The sequence below is a fragment of the Oculina patagonica genome, chromosome 3, assembly GCF_052425735.1.
Source record: "Oculina patagonica isolate OP01 chromosome 3, crgOcupat, whole genome shotgun sequence".
Lineage (NCBI taxonomy): Eukaryota > Metazoa > Cnidaria > Anthozoa > Scleractinia > Oculinidae > Oculina > Oculina patagonica.
In genome coordinates this window covers 25,780,674-25,800,450 of record NC_135760.1, presented here as the reverse complement: position 1 = coordinate 25,800,450, position 19,777 = coordinate 25,780,674, and the positions used below count along the sequence as shown (strand labels likewise).

The following is a 19,777-nucleotide window of genomic DNA, read 5'->3' as shown; positions in this document are numbered from 1 at the left end:
GGAACAAAATGAACTTATTGGTTTTATATTTGTATTCAAAGTAACTTCAGAGAGGCTTACAGCAAAATGAGCTTAATATTCTTGTATTGTAATATTCTTGTCACTCAGTAGAACCTTTGCAGATTCCTCGAATTTGTCACACGTTTTATTCAACAACAAACTAGATTATGTTTCTGTTTCAATAGAATTATGGCAACAGGAGCAATGAATATGAAGCGGTTTCAATTCCTGACAGGCTTTGTGAGTGTTCTGTGTGAAAGACTTCCTGGTGTTGTGGTGGGAAAGCTTGTGTGCCCTTGCAACCACCAAGGCTGTGCTAATGCGAACTGTATTCTACTGGTCAGGTTCAACATGCAGGAATAATCTGCGGGAGAGGGGTCAGGTGAAACAACACCTTAGCCCCCTTCATGTTGGTGTTTGGGCGTGGGACCAGTAAACCCCCCACCCCCCACCCCCCCCCCCCAAAAAAAAAAAAAAAGAAAGAAAAAAGGCTCTGAGAAAGAACGCCAAAGACATGTTTTGTGACTAAAACTGAGAAGATTTAAAAGCAACAGAACGATCTCTAACTTCAATTAGCCTGCAGAACAGGCGGTTTATTTTGCGGGTCGAAGCGCGAAGTGCTAGGTTTTTATTTAGCGGGTCACGCTTCGCGCGACCTTGCTTATTTTTCCCTCGCGCTTCGCGCGACCTCGCAATAACCCCGCAAAAATAAACCGCCTGTTCTGCAGGCTAACTTCAATTTACTAAAGAAACGTTTCGCTCCGGCCGTTCAACGAGTCAAATGTCTCGCACTTAGGTGTACACGCCGGTGTCCTAGCGGAATTGCCCCCCCGGACCAAATCTACAAGCGGAATTGTTCCCCCGGGAGACTTGGTCCGGCCTCACGAATTTGATCCCCCCGGCCCCCCCATCCACTGAAAAATGGACGACTGAGGGGTAACCGGTTGTTTCGCCTAAACCAATATAACCGGGCGAGGTACGTCACAGTTTATACCAAGGTTTACCGTTTAAAGTACGCACATCGGAATTATGGTTTGCTCAACATCGTTTCGCAACGTTTTCCAAACTTGAAACAACACTGATTTTTTTCTACATGAGCCGAAAGTGCAAAATCGAATTAACAGTAGGTCGTGGTGGTCCTGGTGAGAGTAGTTCTGAGAAGAACTTGTTGTTGGTGACTGACGATTCGACAACCTGAGCGGAAGTTATCTTCAGAGTGAACTGACCAATCAATTTCAACGGACCAGACTTATAACATCATCGACTGACAGCAACTTTTCACTTGACTCTGAAGATGACTTCCGCTCGGGTTGTCAAAACGTCAGTCACCAACAACAGTTCTTCTCGTGATCAGAACTGCTCTCGCCCGGACGGTCACACTATACCTGACCTACTGATACTCCTGGGTTCAAACTGGTTACCATATCAAATTAACAATTGTGTTTTGTTAGTTTGTTGTGTATTAAACTAGAATAAAGAGGCCCAGTAAAGGGTAGATTCCGACAGGCGACAAGCCCGGGGCGACAAGGCTCTGAAACGTGGCGACATGAAGGAGCTGAAATGAAAACGAACGACAAGACCGCTGCCGTGAAATTACGACAGCGACTAATTAAAGATAAAAGTAAGGTCGAAGCAAAGTGAACAGCGACATTGGTGTTTTTTAATTAAACATAATTAGTGATTGGTATCGTTATACTCAAGGAAAAGCGAGGGAAATCAGACAAATCAGGTGGGAACAAGTAAAGTAGGTTTCTGTTCTAAGAAGACTAGTATAAGAGTAAGGAATTTTGCGAAGAAATCGCAATAAAGTTTTTCCACCCCATAAGCCCTGACTAAACCAACAGCAACTGCAACAACAACAACAACAACTTTTTCTATTTATGAATTCGAATAAATGTTACGCTTCAGCGTTTCCTTAAAGAGAGTTTGGATCACGCGACTTAACTGCGAACATTTGATAGTTAATAAATTCTCCAGCGATTTGAAATTGCAAAACTTGAAACAAACCCCATATTTGGTACCTTGAAACTACATTATTCTATTTGCGTGCTTTCCGAACAGTTTACAGATTAAAAAGTATTGTCATGCATCGCAATCCTTCAAAGGAACCAGTCGATCGAGAAACACGAATCGCCCGAGGAGTTTTTCAGTCCACTGACCCAACCAATAGAAAGCTAAATTGTGTGCTTAATGTTGATGTTGGTTCAAAAGGCAATTCAAGGCAATTGTTTTCACACAGTATGAGTGTTTTGTATATTTTCAAAGCTAGCTCCCGCGCGCCAAAAGCAACAAAATATCTGAATAGAAAAGGTTTGCATTTCATTTGGCACCCTTACAGTATAATTATTCGATCCTGAACACCTCATTTAGATGTTGTAACGTCGTATATTACTTTCGCTAATTTTTATTTTGAAAATATTTCCACAAGCTTAACTTATTCGATTTCTTAGCAAAACGTGCCTTGGAGAAAACTATGATTTCTGCAACAAGACGTATCAGTCAGATGACAAGGCTATTGAAATCCAAACGGCTGCTGAAATGTGTGGTTGTATTTTTGTTTATATTAGGTGTCTATTTTGGTGCATTTTCAACTGAGACTTTCAAATACCTTGTAGTACAGCAACCTTCAGCGGTGAAGCACGATTTTGCTGATTTAAAAGCATTGCTCGGCGATAAAGAAAAAATAGCGCGGAGAAACCTCATCATTGTGTCGCACGGTCGCTCGGGATCTACGCTGACAGGCGATATATTCAATCACCATCCCTCGGTGTTTTACATGTACGAGCCATTACAGACCGCCATACGACTTCAGGAAAAGCTGAAGATTAACGACACGGGATACAGTAACCTGACCAAAGAGTTTCTGACTAGCGTATTTCGCTGCAAATTCGATCAGCCAGACATCTTGGAAGACATTGAGAGGTATTACCGAGAACCTCACCCACATCACGACCCACGAATAAGCCAAGCCATCGGGTCGCCGCCATTGTGCCCTTATAACATGACAGACCCAAGATGGAAGCCGAGGCATTGCAAGCCCATGACTAGCGAGATACTGGGAAGAACCTGCAAGGACAAGTACGATTTAAATGTCTTGAAAATTCTCATGTGGCGAATTCCCGAGAATGCAATCAAAACCATTTTAACTGCCTGCAGCCCCCCGGATATCGATTGCAGGGTTATCTTTCTCGTGAGGGATCCCCGTGCCGTGATCCCGTCGTCGCGTTCTTTCGGCTTCTTTCAAGAGAAGGGACACGCGAACGCACATTGGGGCACGCGACTCTACAGCTACCAAAAGTGTAAACAAACAGAAGATAACTTGGAGTTTGTCAGAAAACTACCGGATTCACTTCGCGACCGGATCAAACTTCTACGATACGAGGACCTGGCGATAGAACCGGTTAAAGCGCTAGAAGACATCATGTTACGGGTTTGCTGGGTTGCCTGTGCTAGAGAGCGTGCGCACGTGGCTGAATGAAACCACTCAGCAAAGCAGAAAGGCCTGTGACAGAAAATTAGACGGGCCAATAGGCACATGCACCAAGGATGACGGATGGGCCGCGGTAAATAGCTGGAGATGGATGGTACATCCACACGAAATTGATATTATTGAGCATTACTGCCGGCGCGTGATTAATCTGATGGGATACACGCCTGTCGACAGATCATATGACCTGCTGTCAAACTCTAAGATCCCGCTATTTAGACATGATTACGAAGCAAAACATTGGTTTCTACATTGAACAAAAGTTGCGCTAGTTGGGTGATTCTAATTATACAAATGGCACATTCCAGCTCGTGATCTCTCCATAGTCCTAACCGCCGCCTGGTTAGCTCAGTTGGTAGAGCGCCGGACTGCTGTGCGGGAGGTCGTGGGTTCGAACCCCAGACCGGACCAACACTCAAGGTCTTAAAATAACTGAGGAGAATGTGCTGCCTTTGTAATTACATCTGCAAATGGTTAGACATTCTAGTCTTCTCGGAAAAGGACGATAAACCGTAGGTCCCGTCTCCTGTATCTTCAGTCTTCTAACAGGGGACGTTAAAGAACCCACACACTATTCGCAAAGAGTAGGGCACGAAGCTCCCGGTGTTGTGGTCTGGCCTTTACAATTGTATCTTAAAATTACAGTATATGTAAAGCGCATTTGAACATATACACATGGAAAATGCGCTATATAAATACATTATCATTATCATTATCATGTAAACTCTGAAGGGAGAAGCTTGGTGAGAGGATAAGAAAACTTAAACCAGCACACTCAGAGTGCTGCAACGAGTAGAGTACTTGAGCCCGCAGTCTTCTCAAGGTGTGGCACTGTATTTTCAGATTCATTCACCAAAACGGCGTCACTCAGGGCAGAAAATGTCTACTAAAGGGCCAACCTCGTTCCCAGGGCTTTTCCCTTGGTGATTTGGAACGAGGTTGCTTAAGGGCAGTACCAATATGAAGCAATACAGACATACGGCTGAATCACATGCCAACACTGTAACTACATGAAAACGTGCTGCTACATTGAATTAAAATTTGTAAAGTTTGTAAATACCAACTGGAACTTCTCGAAGATAATCATATGCGCCGTCACCTCTGTGCAAATGCAAAGTGCAAGTATTATTAACACATACCGTATTTGTTTTTAAATTATGTTGGGAAGCAGGTGAAGGGGTTTATAACAAAGCGGCCTTGGTGTCGACAATTCTGCTTATCACCTTTGAATACAAAGTCAAATCAAAGAGCTCTTCGAGCCACGACTGAATTTTTTGCCAAGTTTAAAAGATTAGTTTTCATTCCTTGAAAGTAGTCATGTAAGCCGTTAAGTAATAACGCTGTAAATAAATATATCAGAACATATAGACTGATTCAGGTAAAATTGTACTTGTGCTTTTACATCTGAAAAGCTTTTCATTTTCTTGCGAACAAGCAGCGACGCACTCCAATTGTAAGCCAGTGCTCTGGTTTCTAGATATATCCATCGTTGATGGAGCTTGTGTAAAACCCGATTTAATTTTCGAATGCTCCTTTATGTACGACGCTAGCTGTACAGATAGGTCTACCCAAAAGTCATCGATCGATTGATGGCTCTCAATGCCCACTTTTTGGCAGTCGATTACTTTCTACACGTAATTGTCAGCCATATTTTGTTTCTTTGCTTCTTGTTTTTCTTGTCAAACCCCTTTAAATTTTAAAGGCCGCCTTTTTACAGCCGCCTTTATACGACCGCTTTGCTACACTCTTTCTACAAGTATATCTGCTGGTCAGCGGAGTTGCAAACAAAAAGTTAACAGATGATGGACCAACCAGGCTGGCCCCTAAACATCCTGAATTAAAAATTCAGTCGTAAAAAGTAGAACGTGATGCAGCCACTACTTTGGTGGCTGCACTGTCGTACTTAAAACAATAAGACTGACTGTTTCATGTAGACTGATTCTTTAATGTAACAGCTTTCAGTTACAATCTGTCAGCTTGTAACTTTACTGCTTACTCCCCAATTAAATATAAATACAGTACATAACTTTTTTTTAGTTTCCTAGCTTCTCTGTGTAATATTTAAAGTGAATGTAATTCAAATCCCGTTGTTACTTAACTTAAAGTTTCTCTTAGAATAAGAATAATTAAGTTTTATTTTTCTTTGTTGGCTGAGATTTTTCTCTTGATTTAAAAAGCAAGAGAAATTTATTTTATGTTATATTTCATTACATATATTTTTGCACGGTTAAATTTATTTACGACTAAAAATATATTACTATAATAATAATAATCTAAATAGAGCGGTTTTCGCTTTCTCAGCCAATCAGAACTAAAACCAAAACCAATCGTGTTTCGCTCGCACACGTTTTCCCGCGCTTCGTGCCGGCTACGTGAATTTGCCTCGAGGTTTGATTGGTTCACTGGATTGTCTGTGGCTAGGTTTACACGGGACCGGTCCGGATCCGTTCCGAACCGGACCGGACCGGATCGGCTTCTGTTTACACTTGACCGTTCTGGAACCGGTCCCGTGTTAACATAGCCTGTGTCCTTTGTAATTGGCCAGAGTAATTACAGCTAATAACTTTGCTTTTGGTTTTACGACACTCAATTGAAAACTGCTCTATTACTATATGAATTACGAGTTCTTGATACTCTCTTTCTTTCCACGTCCTCAATGATTACTTCTAAAGGAAGCCCCTGCAGATTAGACCGATTTTCGCTTGAATGTCTTAAAATCCAAACCAAAGTAATCCTTCTGACTAATTACAAAGGACACTGGCAATTCAGTAAACCAATCAAAACTCGAAGCAAATATATGTGATGTAGCCGGCACGAAGCGCGGGAAAACGTGCATGAGTGAGTCACAATGGGTTTTGGTTTTACTTCTGACTGGTTGGGAAAGTGGCCGGAATTTTTTTAAATAAATAAACCAATCAGTAAGCGTAGTGATTAAAAAACCAAAGGAAACGCGAATTACTTTTGACACTCAAGTGAAAATCGCTCGATCGGAATCAAGAGTGTACGAACCATGTGATTGTACTATACAAAACTTTAGAGTAACGTTATAGTCACTGGAATTTTTATGCTAAAATCTTGGAGACATCTTGGGCCTTTTTAGGTCTCTTGAGAGGATATAATGTCCAGAAAACGATTTGAACAACAGCAACCACCAAAGGGATGAGGCACATGAGAAAGAACATGGCGTCTAAAAGCTGTGCTGGTGTTCCTGAATTAAAGAAAGAAAAAAGTGATATGTTCACCTATCATTACACAGCTATGTATTAAAAGTTAACCTGGATCTGTTTGGGGTTAAACTTTCCTTTCAGCTATACATGGTCAATATTTTAACTGTCAGCTGAGTAATGACGCTATTTTAACTGATAATTGAGATCTGAGACCTGCACAATTTACTAATAACAGACAAATGGGCCCAAATTGCCGTAACTGATAGCTAAGATTCCAGCACCCCCATCCAGATCCTCCAGAAACACTTGGCAACTTTCCTTGCAACTTGTATAACAATCTTGTGGAATAGTTCTTTTTTTTTGCAACGATTGCTCGCGGTAACGCTATAATAAACTCTTTGTAGGTTGCCTAGGAGCGTTACACTAAGCACTGACCGTTTCATGAAACTTGTCTCGCAAGGGTAAAAAAGAAATTGCAAGACACGTTGCACTAAATATTGCCTTTTAATACAGCACCATGGATAGGTCGAGATCTTGATATAATGTTCTAAATCTAACATCAGGCGTCTTTTTTTTCAAAATTAAAACAAGAGAACAAAACGGGAGGAAAAGCAAAGGAGAACCTCGTAAAATAATCAGCCGTGAATCGTTTTCCATGATCACTCATGGTCTTCCAGCATCCAATTCTTTAAAACGAAGTGTCTGAAAGCCGTGGCGTTTAAAGTAATCAAATCAAAGCTCATTCCAGGACCAACTGTGGTGCATAGATTTATACAATGTTATTATGTATAGACTTCAAAAAGTATTACGATTTAATTACCTGAAGTAGGCTTGTCTTTATTTATACCCAGAGTATCCTGCAAAAAATAACAAACAAACATGCAAATAAATAAAATAGTACAGTTGCGCCTCTGTAAATGTCTACGAAAATATTCCCTGCAAGACTTTTTTTATGACAAGTTGTGTATTTGTACAACAATTGAAGAAAAAGGAATAGTGACGCGAAGGAATGATCTCTTGAATCCCTTGTGTTCTTAACAATGCTTGCGTTACTCTTTATATGACTCAACAATACGCTTGGCCGTGCTTGCTTTTCCCTTAGTACAAGCGTAAGTTTGATGTCATGCAGTCTTTTTAAGAGATGACTATCGCTTAATGCCGGGGAACGGAAATTTCTTTGGTCTTTTTACGGTTACCCCAACCGAGGAGCACTGGGAGCCAAAGGCATGGTGAACACAACAAGAAATCGCCGCGAAGGACACAAAGCAAAATACTCCCGGGAAGTTAGAAAGGACTAATACAAAAATATGAACGAAAGAGACAAAATATATTTGACGAGTTCTGCAATTGGCCTGTGTAAACAACTACGAGACCGCGTTTGACCTTGGTCACTAGAGAAGTACCATGTATCGTGTATGAGGTTTATACTAGATGCCACGCTACAAGCTAAGATAACGCAACGTTTGTTGAAAAATCATTCAATACAGAAGTTGTCATCTACTTTCATTATCATACATTAATTTTTTGACAAGTTTCCTGTTAGTTATTTAAGACCCCCTTGGGTATCGTCATCGCTTCTGCGTGCATTGCGTGCTGTTTGTTCTATAGAGCGACCGTACGCTGCCTTGTCTTACCTTGTATCCATACCAAGACAGTATATGAACTACCAACATTGGTGCTATGGACTGAGCTGGCTTGGTAAACAATGCATTGGTACCGAATATCATCGATGAAACAGGCGCACTGTAAGGACAAATGAGAGTTTGAATTGTTACACTCAGCTTGTAAGTACATAAATGAAACAAGGAGCTCGTCGGAATGATCTAAACTTCAGACTGTACGGTCTCGTACACCATTACTTTCAGACTGTGGTTTGAAAGAAAAAAAAAAGAAGTTTTCATGAATTATACTTTACCTCAACGACTGATCTTGAGAAAAAGGGGGAACTTTTCGTAGTTTAATGTCAGTGGTGCAAAATGTATCTGCCACATTAAGGCCAGGCTTCGACTCTAAGTTTTTGGCAGTTTGCAACACCTTTATCGATTACTTCATTAATCACATGTTCGACCATAGCAGACGAGTGAAAAAGGGCGTTCATCTGATTTTTTCTTTTATAAACCATACCCGAGGCCGATAGCTGTTCAAGACTTCTGCAATCTCGTTCCCAGAACCCGCGCCCCCCCTTGATCAGCGGTTGGAGCTTCGCGTTTCCTGACCGCTGGTCAAGGGGACGAGGGCTCTGGGAACGAGATTGAGACGTCTGTTTTCACTGGCCTTTTGGTCTGTGGCTGCTATTGTTTTTGTGTGTGTGGGTGGGGGGAGGGGGGAGGGGGGGAGGGGGGGGATAGGGTCATTGTTTCGGTCATTTATCTATCTATTATTTAGTGATCTAACAAACAACAGGACTCGTTCCTTTACTTACTTTCTCTGGTATTTTTCCATATCATGATCAATAATGTCAGAGACAGATAAATTGAACAATGAGAATGTAGCATCTGGGAGGGTACTGTAATTAAATACACACATGGTAAACTTTAAAGCTTCAGTTAAAGCAAAGTCTACATATGAGATGTTACCGCCGGCATTTTGTCAGAATTTCCCCAACAACTTGCTGGTACTGTAACCCATTTAGAGCGGTTTTCACTAATGCGTCGAAAGTAATTCACGTTTGCTTTGGCTTTGCTTTCTTTGCTTAGTGATTTGTTTAAAAACTCACGCTCCTTTCTCAACCAATCAGAAGTAAAACCAAAACCAATCATGACTCACTCACACACGTTTTCCTACGCTTCACGTCGGCTACATGTATTTGCTACGAGTTTTGATTGGTTCACTGGATTTCCTGTGTCCATTGTGATTGGACAGAGTGATGACTTTGGTTTTGGTTTTACAACACTCAATTGAAAACCGCTCTATACACCTGGGGAATAGATGGGTATTGCCTAAGAACACAAAACAGGACGAAATGAAATTCAACATGGCTCTGTAATCTAGAGTTTGGCATACTAACTGTGGGCAACCATATGTCGTCCGTGGATTTATTTACCGTATTTATTCGATTAAGCACCCAACCTCGAATAAGCGCCCACCCTGTAGGTAGGAAAAGTTAATAAACGCCCAGCCTCGAATAAGCGCCCACCCACCCCTACCTCCCTTCAAAAAATACTGAAGTGCACAAGGGGAATACTTTGATTATTATTGACATTGAGATTGAAATTGACTAAGTACTACTAAGAGGGTTCCCCAAAAACCGAGTTTTCTTAGTATTTTACAGACACTTTCAATGAACAGTTAAAATTTTGCTTTGTACATCTTCACGTTTTATTATTATTCATTGTTTTGTTGTAAAATAAACTTACTACTCGCAAGAAATGGCGAAAATAAAATAAGCGCGCAGCCTTGAATAAGCGCCCACTCTCAAGGTCCAAAAATGTAATAAGCGCCCAGGGCGCTTGATCGAATAAATACAGTATTTGAAAACTACTGAATTCTTTATTTCAGAAATTAAAGCTACAAGATAATCATAAAGGTCATTAATAAAAGATTTAATTAACGCCAAATTGTGAGAACGCTTTAACCTTTAGAAAAAGAGACAGTTCTGAAAGCCCACACACAATATATATATATACGTCAGCTTTGTTTTTCAAATGATCACAACCTTACTTGTCAATAATGAGAAAAAAGTACAACACCCAAATGTTATTTCTTCCAGCAAAAAAGACAATAGCGGGTAGTGAAACCTGAAAGAGAAAGGTTTAACAAACTGTAACAAATTTTGTACATTTTAAAAATAACAAACAGCAAAATAGTTATATTCAATTTATAAATGAAGAAGACTTGAAGATCATTGGCATGCATACAACTTCGATTACTGCAATGAACCAACAATGAAAGACAAAATGTAATTTGTAACCATTCAAAAACACTTTAAACAGTCTACCTATTACCAAAGCATAGTATTATAACAAGGATATATTTTCCCATATTACATAAAAATATCACCTACAAAAGTACATATAAAATGCTATTTGTATGCCAAAAAGAATTATCCTCCTTGTTTGGTTGATGTGATGTATGAAATAAATCCCATTGACGAAACAAAAGGAAGTTATAGTTGATAAGTGTAGAAGCCTGAAATTACTAATATTTTAAAAAAATCATAGTAAGTAAGTAAAGTAAAAACTTTATTTCCGTGTCTATAAAAGCTATCACTATTGTGGTTACAAAACCATGTTAAACTTTAGCACTTGTTATGCTTTATTTCACATGTTCCCACCTTTATATAGAATGACCACAAGATGACCTTGTATGAACCAAATCTAGCTAGCAATGGGCTTGTTAATAAAACAAGGAGCTGAAAACAAATAAATTAGTTAGTTATGAACAGTTTTGATACATTTGTCAAAAATAATTCTGCGTAAATGTTAAAAGAAAACTGATCAGCCTCTCACCAGAAAGGAATCTTAACAGGCTACATCATAGTTTATGCTAAGTTTTTTTTTCACTTTCTGGACTAAAGAAAACAGTTTCAGATTCAGCATTATATTCTAAGCCCTGTATACTCTCTTTAGGGAGGGCACCCTCTCACCTTCTGGACCAGTTCTAGTGGTCCTCTTTAGAAGGGTGTGTGCCTTTTATAGAGAGCTGATGTAGTACTTACAGTGTAACAAGACCTTATTTACATCACGTAGTGTAACAGTGCAATAATAACTGGCCAATTGTTTGTGCACAAATTTGTCATTTGCAGTATCTGCCTTGCGATCCATTTCTTAACCAGAGTTTTGCCTAAGCGGCAACTGCCTTACAGACAAACAAGTGAAATTTGACCAGGGACAGCTAACATTGTCTAGTACAGTGTTTGTCAGAGAAGTGTCCACTTTGAGGGAGTTGACTGTACAGCAATAATATTATATGTGTTACGGTAGATACATGTAAAGGTGCAACTTCATAATGGATTTTGAATAAATTTGAAGTCATGGCTCATAAAGTGTGTTTGTGGCACAATTAATAAATCTGTTAAAAACACCTCAAAAGTAATAAAAAATAAATACATCTGCTTTGATTTGATAAACAGTCACTAGAAAAGGTCCATTCTAAAAATTAATAACACTTGCAGTTGTAAGGATTATTAATTATACTGCTAATACATGTACCTACCCTAGGTAACAGAAAAACCGACCCAGTTAGTAAACTATAAAGGATCTGAAAAACAATGAAAAAAATTAAAATGACATAAATTATATCTTAAATTATCAATAATTATGAGTCAAAGGACCAGTTATTTTCTTGTCCCTATTGTAAAATTGATGTACAACTTTGATTCAATGTTTTTTGAACATTCCACCATTAAAGTTTTTCTAATTTCTTATGTGTTTTGACACATAAATAAGTTTTCCTTTAACTTACAGCTGGAATGACATCAGGTCCTATGAGGTGTTCAGCAAAAATGAGGAAGAAGTTGCTACAAAATGTGGTATGAAAAACCTGAAAATGGCAAAACAAAATGCAAAGATAAGTTGGTTTCAAAATATAATGTGGATTTGATACCACTGCACAAACAATCAAGGCTAAGTTAAACCGTATAGCACAACTTGACTCTCTAATATTTAAAGTTTCTGACAACATTTTTGTGGCAACTTTTTGCCAGTTTTCCAAACATCTTTGTATGTGGCAATTACACTAAAATAATGATTTGAAAACAACGCCACAAATATGACATCATTATGCTTGACAATTCAACAACCAAAAAATTATGCTTCAAAAAAACTCTCTGGCAGGTTTAAAAGTAGCATCCCTTTCTATACATTCAAATTAAAAGAAACTGTGTCATACATGTAAATATTATGGCAACTGCTTACTTGAAAGAAATTCATGGCCACAAAGCAAACTGCAAAGTAAAAAACCTGACGATTACAATGAGTAAAAAAATGATAGGTCACTGAAACAAAACTTCTGATTACAAGTTGATCTGCTTAGTTTAAGTTTTCAACAAAACAGCTGCAGCTTTATTTTTATTATTTTCATTTGTCTAGTTTGTTACAATTTTGAACATAATATACTCTCAAATAATGGGTTGTCCTAAAACCCGGAATGCCGGAAACTCGGAATGCCGGAATGACGGAAATCCGGATAAGATAGCCCGGAATCCTAAAACCCGGAATGACCTTTTTGTGTACGCCTTTTTTCAATAAAATACGTGGAAATATGTTATTATTATTTTTTTTTTTTTTTTGGGGGGGGGGGGAGATTTGGAAGTTTGTTACGAGTTTCCAATTACGTTGCGAGTTAGCGAATCAAATTGTCAATTTCGATACAAAGTTCCAAACTTCGGCCCGACTGAAATTCGCAATTTAGCTAGTTGAGGAGAAACAAAACATGTTGTTTCAAAGTCATGGCGATATCTGAACTCAATGATTTTAAAGGAAACAAGTAACGGCGGGAATATTCCAGCGATTATTGCGGCTCAAGTTGCAAAACATTTGTTTGACCAAATAGTCGACGTCAATAAAAACCTTACATTGTGTTAACTTGTGCAGATTAAAACCTTCTGTAGTTATGTTATCAACAAGGGCTTTGCTACGCTTAATCGTTCGGAAAAAGCCATAAAAAAATATAAAAGGCTCACAAACTTTAAATTAATGTTCAGCGAGCCATAAACATGTTGGCGTGACAAATAAGTCTTCCCTGTCGCCTCGCTTCGGCTTCGATTAAAATCAACTTTATGTAAAGATCCTGATGGGTAAACCATGTATCCAGTTTCATCCGGCTTACAAACGCAAAAGACTTGAAAATTAAGATTATACCTCGCACAAAGCGTAAAAAACATATTTTTTTTTACAAAAAGGAAAATTTGACCAAATTTCTGACTGCATAAAATTCATTTATCGTCAAATTACTTCCGTGATCGCTGGTGCGAAACGTTGTCTGACACTTCAACTGAATTATCGCTTCCATCATCAAGTGACGAATATATATCGACAGCGTTTGATACCCATTTTCGAAAGCACGTTTTCATTCTAAGTGCAATAGACGGTATATGAATGCAATGCTTCTACTAACCATCAGTCAAAACATTGATTAGAAGGTTGTTATTGCCGTCCTGCTTGTTCGTCAAACAAATATTGTGCAACTTGAGCCGCAATAATCGCTGGAATATTCCCGCCGTTACTTGTTTCCTTTCAAATCATTGAGTTCAGATATCGCCATGACATTGAAACAACATGTTTTGTTTCTCCTCAACTAGCTAAATTGCGAAGTACAGTCGGGCCGAAGTTTGGAACTTTGTATCGAAATTGACAATTTGATTCGCTAACTCGCAACGTAATTGGAAACTCGTAACAAACTTCCAAATCCCCCCCCCCCCAAAAAAAAAAAAAAAAAAAAAACATATTTCCACGTATTTTATTGAAAAAAGGCGTACACAAAAAGGTCATTCCGGGTTTTAGGATTCCGGGCTTTCTTATCCGGATTTCCGGCATTCCGGCATTCCGGGTTTTAGGACAACCCCAAATAATAGTCCTTCCACAAATTCCTCCCAACTTTTGGACTTTCTGCAAAATTAATCCATCTGACTTTGTTCAGTGTCTGTCTGTCTGTCTATCTGTGCATCTGTCTGCCTCCCATCCACCTCCTTCCTGTCTACTCCCTTGCTCACCCATCTGCCATCTGTCCAACCAGCATTGATTGATTGTTTGACTGAGTGACTGACTGAGTGACTGACTGGCTTACTGACTGACTGACTGACTGACTGTTTGATTAATTGATCGATCAATTGATCCATCAATTGATTGGTTTCATGCAGTTAATGTAACAATACTAACCAAAACTTCTTTGTGTTAGTATTTGCTTCAACAATGTCAAGAGAGGAACTGAATCTTTCGAAGTCTTCCCATCTAAAACAACAAAATTATGGCACTGAAATCTGATCTTCTGAGAGGGAACAAAGCTTATATACCTGGACACATATATAAATTATACCCTCCTGTAAACAACAAAGTCATGATCAATCTGATTATAGAGAAACACATACCCATATCTCAATTTATACACATTACAGCCATATTTTATACTCTACAGTAGCTGTATACTCTTATAAAAGAAATATTAAATTGATTATGCTTTAAACTGTGCATTCTGCAGTTCAGAAGCTAGTTGAATGATTGCTCTTGGCTTCAACTCATTAAGTAATTCATACATCACTCTCAGTCAAGCTCTCCTCGACATCTTTCGGCATGCTCAAATGAAAACACTTTAAGCATGGATTATTTTTTAAAATTACAAGTACTTTGGTTTATACCTTGGTTTTGTGTATTGCTAGTAGCGCTCGCCTCCACAGCAACTTGGACATTCATACCAGTATACCTCATCAGCAACCAGCTGAGAAAAGCAACTACAATGCACACAGCTTGAAATGACTGGAAATTACTTTGCTGTAAGTAATAACAAAAACAATTTTCCAAGATTTAGTACATTAATGCTAGTTAACTAAAATTTCCAAAGACAGGGCCTGATTGTAAATGCTGTAGTTTACTTTTACCTGGTGGGGGTAGGGGTACCCCCATATAAGGGTATGCGCTGCTCAACAGGGTATGCTTTTTGCCTCTCTGACTCTGGAACAGGGTATAAAAATCACCCTTTTGACTCTGGAACAAGGTCGATTTTTTCCCCAGAATCCTGATTAAACATGATCGAGTTTAGCTATGAAACACTTTAAAAGTCAAGTGAGTGCATTGTGGATAATGTCTGGATAAGGGTACCTATTTTGCAATGTTTGTCTGGAACAGGGTTGCAAATTCAGCTTTTTTTCTTTCAATTGGAACAGGTCCAGAGTCTCAGAGACTCAGCGGCACACCCCCGTAGTAAATTTTAGGGAGTACCCCCTCCCCCCGGGCTTTTACCCTTGTAACATTCAAGTTATATCTTATGGAGATATATAACATTTAACCTACCGTAATCAGTAATGGTTTAGTGCATATCTAGGCTCCATCATTTTTAAGAGGTTTCATTAGGTTAAATTCAACTTACCTCATTCTGATACACAATTGTACTGACTAAAAGAGCTAATGAGCCAATAATGGATGCCACTTGCCTGAAAAACAAACAAACAAACATCAGTCTGAATTTTGATTCTTAGCAGCTCCATTCAATGAGGACCAGCCAGTCAGAGTGCGGTATATATTAATTATATTAAAAAACTAGCATAAATTGCGTTATGGTATACCGGTATTTGCTAAGTACATTTGTACCCCTGAATAGGGTGCTAGTCAATTGCAGATTAGCCTCCAGCATTCTGCTCTCTCAGATGAGAGTTAAGTGTCTTGCCAAAGAACACAGCACAATGACCCTGGGCAAGGATTGAAACTAAGTGGATCCCTTAATTGATCCAGAGTCCAGCATGCTAACTATTAGGCTGCTGCACCTCCCATAACAGTTTAATCTAGGTTACTGTTATCTTTCTAAAACTAATTTATAATGATCAAAAATAGTGTCTTACGAATATTTGAGAGTAGTCTGTCTTTCTTCTTGCTGGGTTGATATCTCAGTAAATAGAGCACATTGGGCAAGTAACACTATCCAAAAGAGAAAGCATTGAAGAAAAACTCATAATTTCAAAACAAAAACTAATAAATGTAAAACTTATTTAATTTAACCACCGCCTGGTTAGCTCAGTTGGTAGAGCGCCGGACTGCTGTGCGGGAGGTCGTGGGTTCGAACCCCAGACCGGACCAACACTCAGGGTCTTAAAATAACTGAGGAGAATGTGCTGCCTTTGTAATTACATCTGCAAATGGTTAGACATTCTAGTCTTCTCGGAAAAGGACGATAAACCGTAGGTCTCGTCTCCTGTACCTTCAGTCTTATAACAGGGGACGTTAAAGAACCCACACACTATTCGAAAAGAGTAGGGCACGAAGCTCCCGGTGTTGTGGTCTGGTGTACAGCGCATTTGAACATATACACATGAAAAATGCGCTATACAAATTCATTATCATTATCATTAAAGTACACATGTGCATATTGCTATTGTCGACACAATGTCTAACTGCCAAGAATATAAATGGTCTTTAAGTTTCAGCCATAAAATTATAGTACACCTTTTGTGCTTTCTTAATCAGGGTAGTTTTCCACACACTTTATCTCTAAAACGAAGTCGGTGACCCCAATTTTTTTTTTTTTGCATTTCTGACACAAGTAACTCATTAACTGACCACAGTAAAAAAATTAAGGATATCTAACGAGTAAAAAAATTCTGGCGTGAACTTCCTTAAATAACCACACTGATACTGTATGGAAGAGCCCTTGAAAACTAATTTTCTCCACTGTCGCTAAATTACTTTAGCAAACCTACAAGCTGGATTGGAAGTTATAATGTCATGACTACATACCAAATGTAAACATTCCATCGTAAAAGCACAGTGCAGTCATAAGATGAACGCCAACAGCCCAGTCACCAGAAAAGCCAAACCATGTCCATGGAAACCACGGAGTTAGAAAGCTGAGGAAGAAGAATACACGGTTGTGATTTGGCTTAAATTATAATAAACATGACTGTGTAATTGAGAAATGACCAACACACATGCCACTAGATTTAAATCCAGTCGTTTCAATGCCTGTTATAAGGGGAGCAGGGAATGGCACAGTTGTGAAAGCACTACCCTCCCACCAATGCGGCCCAGGTAGGAATCCCGGACCTCAGGTGACATATGTGGGTTAAGTTTGTTGTTGGTTCTCGGCCTTGCTCCAAATGTGTTTTTCTCCAGGTTCTCTGGTTTTTGTTCTTCCGCAAAAACTGGTACTTTTAAATTCCAAGTGAACAAATAGGAACTCTACAGATGTGCAACTGCTAATTCTCATTTATTTATTTATTCAATTATGTCATTCCAAATCTGTTAACATAGAAGCATGTGGAAGAAATTGCACTCAAATGCAAGCTTACCCATTGCATGAAGATGGTGTTTCAATTCCTCTATATTATTTTTCCTAAAAAAAGGTGTGCACTTTCTCTCAATATTCAGTCACCTTGCATGATGTACAGTCTGTATACAGTTGAATCAATGATAATTAAATTGTGTTGCTTACCTAACTGCAAACAAAGGTGCACCATAAAATATTGCCAACCTCCGTTTTCTTAAAACCATCCATGTGGAACTGTCCTTATTAACAACAAGAATGAAAGTGGCAATTTCAAATACTGTAATTTTATTGATTGTTCATTGATCATACAATGTAGGACACATAAATAGATGTTAAAATGAACACTTTCTAATATACATTAAACACAAAGAAGAGAGTTGAAAATATGACATGCAGCGGACTAATTTTGACGAAATTCAAGGTGTTTGGTATAGCTGATGAAACACTGTCTCGAGTGTTTGATATATCTTCTCAATCGAAACAAAAACTACAGAGTAAACGGAGAAATCATGAATATCTATGCTAATTAAGACCAGGTATCCAAACCTCCTTCAGGGTTATGATTTTCTTTGTTTTAACTGATGAATTATTGATAAGTTTGAGAATGTCAATGGATGATAACATTATACTGTCAGTAACCTCACTGTATCTGGTCTAGATTAAAAATGGGTAAATTGCACCTACACGTATGAGAAAAATTATTTGTTCAAAGAAATGCTATAGGGCCTGCTTACCTGGAAATATCCAAACAATGGGTCATTGATGGCATTCCAAATGAGGAACACAATTTGAGCCATGTTGAACCAGTAGTTAGAAATCCTTTATATTCAACAGATAAAGAATTAGATGAATATAAGAAGTATAACAATATCAAAAGGTTGGGTGGTCCAAACTAAAAAACCCTGTGGGAAAGGATGAATATTTTCTGGAACAAAACAATGTTTTCTCTTCCTCGCTACATATTTTCTCGATTAAACACCCCTGGCAGTTTTTTTTAAACTAAGCCTACCTGAGTACTAGCAGGACTTATCTAATCGATAGGAATCGATCATCGAAAATGTAATCGATTAATCGATAATACTCGATAGTACTCGATATTTGTCGATTGATTAGTCAATTTAATCAATTGAAATCGATAATCACAAATTTTTTGTCACATCGATGGAAATCAAGAATCAAAAACGTGATCTGATCTTATCGTAACTTGCATAACACTTACCTGCAAGCTTACCTTCGAATCCGCTTTGTTAATAAAGATGATGTTACTTCTTTCTCCAATGGACTACTGTGTATTAGTTCGAGTGAGTTGTGACTTATGCTAGCGTAAAACTGAGAAATTTATGAAAGAGGATCTCCGTCCATTTTCTTTTCGATCGTTGTCGAACAAATCGATAAAATCGATAGCTAATTACAGAAATCGATCAATATCGATAATCACAAGAACGCGAGTGATCGATTTCGATCGATTTCCGATATTAATCGATTGATTAGTATCGATTACGATCGATTACATTTGATTTCTATCGAGTATCGAAAATATCGATTAGATACGTCCTGGTACTAGGGGCCACATGCACCAGCCTGGAAGCCACAGCGTTTATTTGACTTCTACAGTTTATTCAAGCAATGTTTTCATTAAGCAAGGTTTTTACTCATAACTTTTATTTTTGACAGACATGTATCTTGTTATACCTATAGCTTATTATACCCACCCTTGGGGGGGATGGGGGATATGCTGTGCTACTTGTAGATAAGCTTACTGAAATTTTTACATTAATAAAATTGAAATATAGAATTCATGATACTGTGGCTGCCAAAGATTTCATTAGCAGAATATGTCAAACCATTCTGATTGAATGTTTTTAAGCTTACCTGTAGACATTCAGGAAAATCTTCACATAATAAAACTGGAAAATAGAATTCATCATTGTGGCAGCCAGGGTTGTGGCAGAGTACGCCAAAGCATTCTGGTCGAGTTCCATGTTTCGTCTCGTCCCTCTCGACAGTTTAACACGATTCATGAAAATTTATCTTCTTTAGTCTGTGTAAAACACGCCGAAACTAAATTGGGGCGAAAATTAAGGAAGTATAAACTAATTTCGGCATTGTTTACACGTCACCTATGGGCGCCATTTTCTTCTGACTGCGGGCAAAACGTGTCAGCGGTTACTATGAGTACGAAAAGGTACTTCATTTCTCGCGCGACGGGGAA

At 38.6% G+C, this 19,777-nt stretch overlaps 1 protein-coding gene and 1 pseudogene across 2 annotated transcripts; one reads left to right on the top strand and one right to left on the bottom strand.

Moving 5' to 3' along the window:
* Positions 1 to 2,473: 2,473 nt before the first annotated feature.
* LOC144647588 (carbohydrate sulfotransferase 4-like) lies at positions 2,474 to 3,811 on the top strand (annotated as a pseudogene).
* A 2,583-nt stretch (positions 3,812 to 6,394) lies between these two features.
* LOC144647228 (transmembrane protein 180-like) lies at positions 6,395 to 19,716 on the bottom strand. 2 transcript variants are annotated; one of them, XM_078506998.1, is made up of 17 exons: positions 19,438 to 19,716; positions 18,300 to 18,384; positions 17,731 to 17,804; positions 17,037 to 17,146; positions 16,145 to 16,220; positions 15,676 to 15,739; positions 14,948 to 15,080; positions 14,472 to 14,543; positions 12,510 to 12,538; positions 12,058 to 12,135; positions 11,809 to 11,853; positions 10,928 to 11,005; positions 10,315 to 10,391; positions 9,077 to 9,160; positions 8,289 to 8,397; positions 7,475 to 7,511; positions 6,395 to 6,695 (listed from the first exon to the last, which is right to left on the bottom strand). In XM_078506998.1, exons 1-17 carry the CDS (start codon positions 19,584 to 19,586, stop codon positions 6,550 to 6,552), a joined length of 1,446 nt encoding a protein of 481 aa, XP_078363124.1. In that variant the 5' UTR covers positions 19,587 to 19,716; the 3' UTR covers positions 6,395 to 6,549. The 2 variants fall into 2 exon arrangements, with proteins under 2 accessions (XP_078363124.1, XP_078363125.1); XM_078506999.1 differs by having other exon boundaries at positions 17,731 to 17,799.
* Between the last annotated feature and the right edge of the window lie 61 nt (positions 19,717 to 19,777).

What these genes read in the sequence shown, in the direction of transcription:
- LOC144647228 (XM_078506998.1), bottom strand. Translation starts at nt 19,586, where the DNA reads ATGAATCGTGTTAAACTGTCGAGAGGGACGAGACGAAACATGGAACTC. An exon ending in GCACCTTTGTTTGCAGTTAG is followed by an intron (nt 17,147 to 17,730) that starts GTAAGCAACACA and finishes CTTCTTCCTCAG; the next exon opens with CTTTCTAACTCCGTGGTTTC. An exon ending in ATGGAAAAATACCAGAGAAA is followed by an intron (nt 8,398 to 9,076) that starts GTAAGTAAAGGA and finishes TTGTCCTTACAG; the next exon opens with TGCGCCTGTTTCATCGATGA.